The sequence below is a fragment of the Geospiza fortis genome, unplaced genomic scaffold (assembly GCF_000277835.1).
Source record: "Geospiza fortis unplaced genomic scaffold, GeoFor_1.0 scaffold241, whole genome shotgun sequence".
NCBI classification, from domain to species: domain Eukaryota; kingdom Metazoa; phylum Chordata; class Aves; order Passeriformes; family Thraupidae; genus Geospiza; species Geospiza fortis.
The window spans coordinates 132,942-133,282 of record NW_005054491.1 but is presented as its reverse complement, the minus strand read 5'-3'; the positions used below and the strand labels follow the sequence as shown (position 1 = coordinate 133,282).

Below are 341 nucleotides of genomic sequence, written 5' to 3'. Positions count from 1 at the left end.
GGGCGCCCCGGGGTTGCCGTAAGCCGGGCCTGGCCCCGCATAGCCCCGGGAGCCCCAGGGTTACCGTGAGCCGGGCTCGGCCCCTCACGGCCCCGGGAGCCCCAGGGGTTGCCGTGACCGGGGACAGCGCTCGGGGAGCGGAGCCGCCTCCAGGGAGGCAGCGGCAGTGCAGGAACGGAGCGAAGGTCACGGGCTCGCAGGCACCGAGACGAGCGCTCCCGACCTTTAAAACTAAAGCGAGGAAGGCGCAGCGCCGGCCGGGGTAAAGGATGGGTGAGTACCTGGCAGGCAGGAGGGGGTGTTGGAGAGCCCGGTTCAGCCATGCACCCTGTCAAGAGACA

At 71.0% G+C, this 341-nt stretch overlaps 1 protein-coding gene across 1 annotated transcript in view; it reads right to left on the bottom strand.

The window, feature by feature from the left end:
• The window catches only part of SLC35E1 (solute carrier family 35 member E1), a 5,561-nt gene extending 5,238 nt beyond the window's left edge, over positions 1–323 (bottom strand). The window contains exon 1 of the mRNA XM_014310173.2: positions 65–323. Coding sequence (XP_014165648.2) covers positions 65–323 — 259 coding nt within the window. The remainder of the gene's footprint in view (positions 1–64) is intronic.
• Between the last annotated feature and the right edge of the window lie 18 nt (positions 324–341).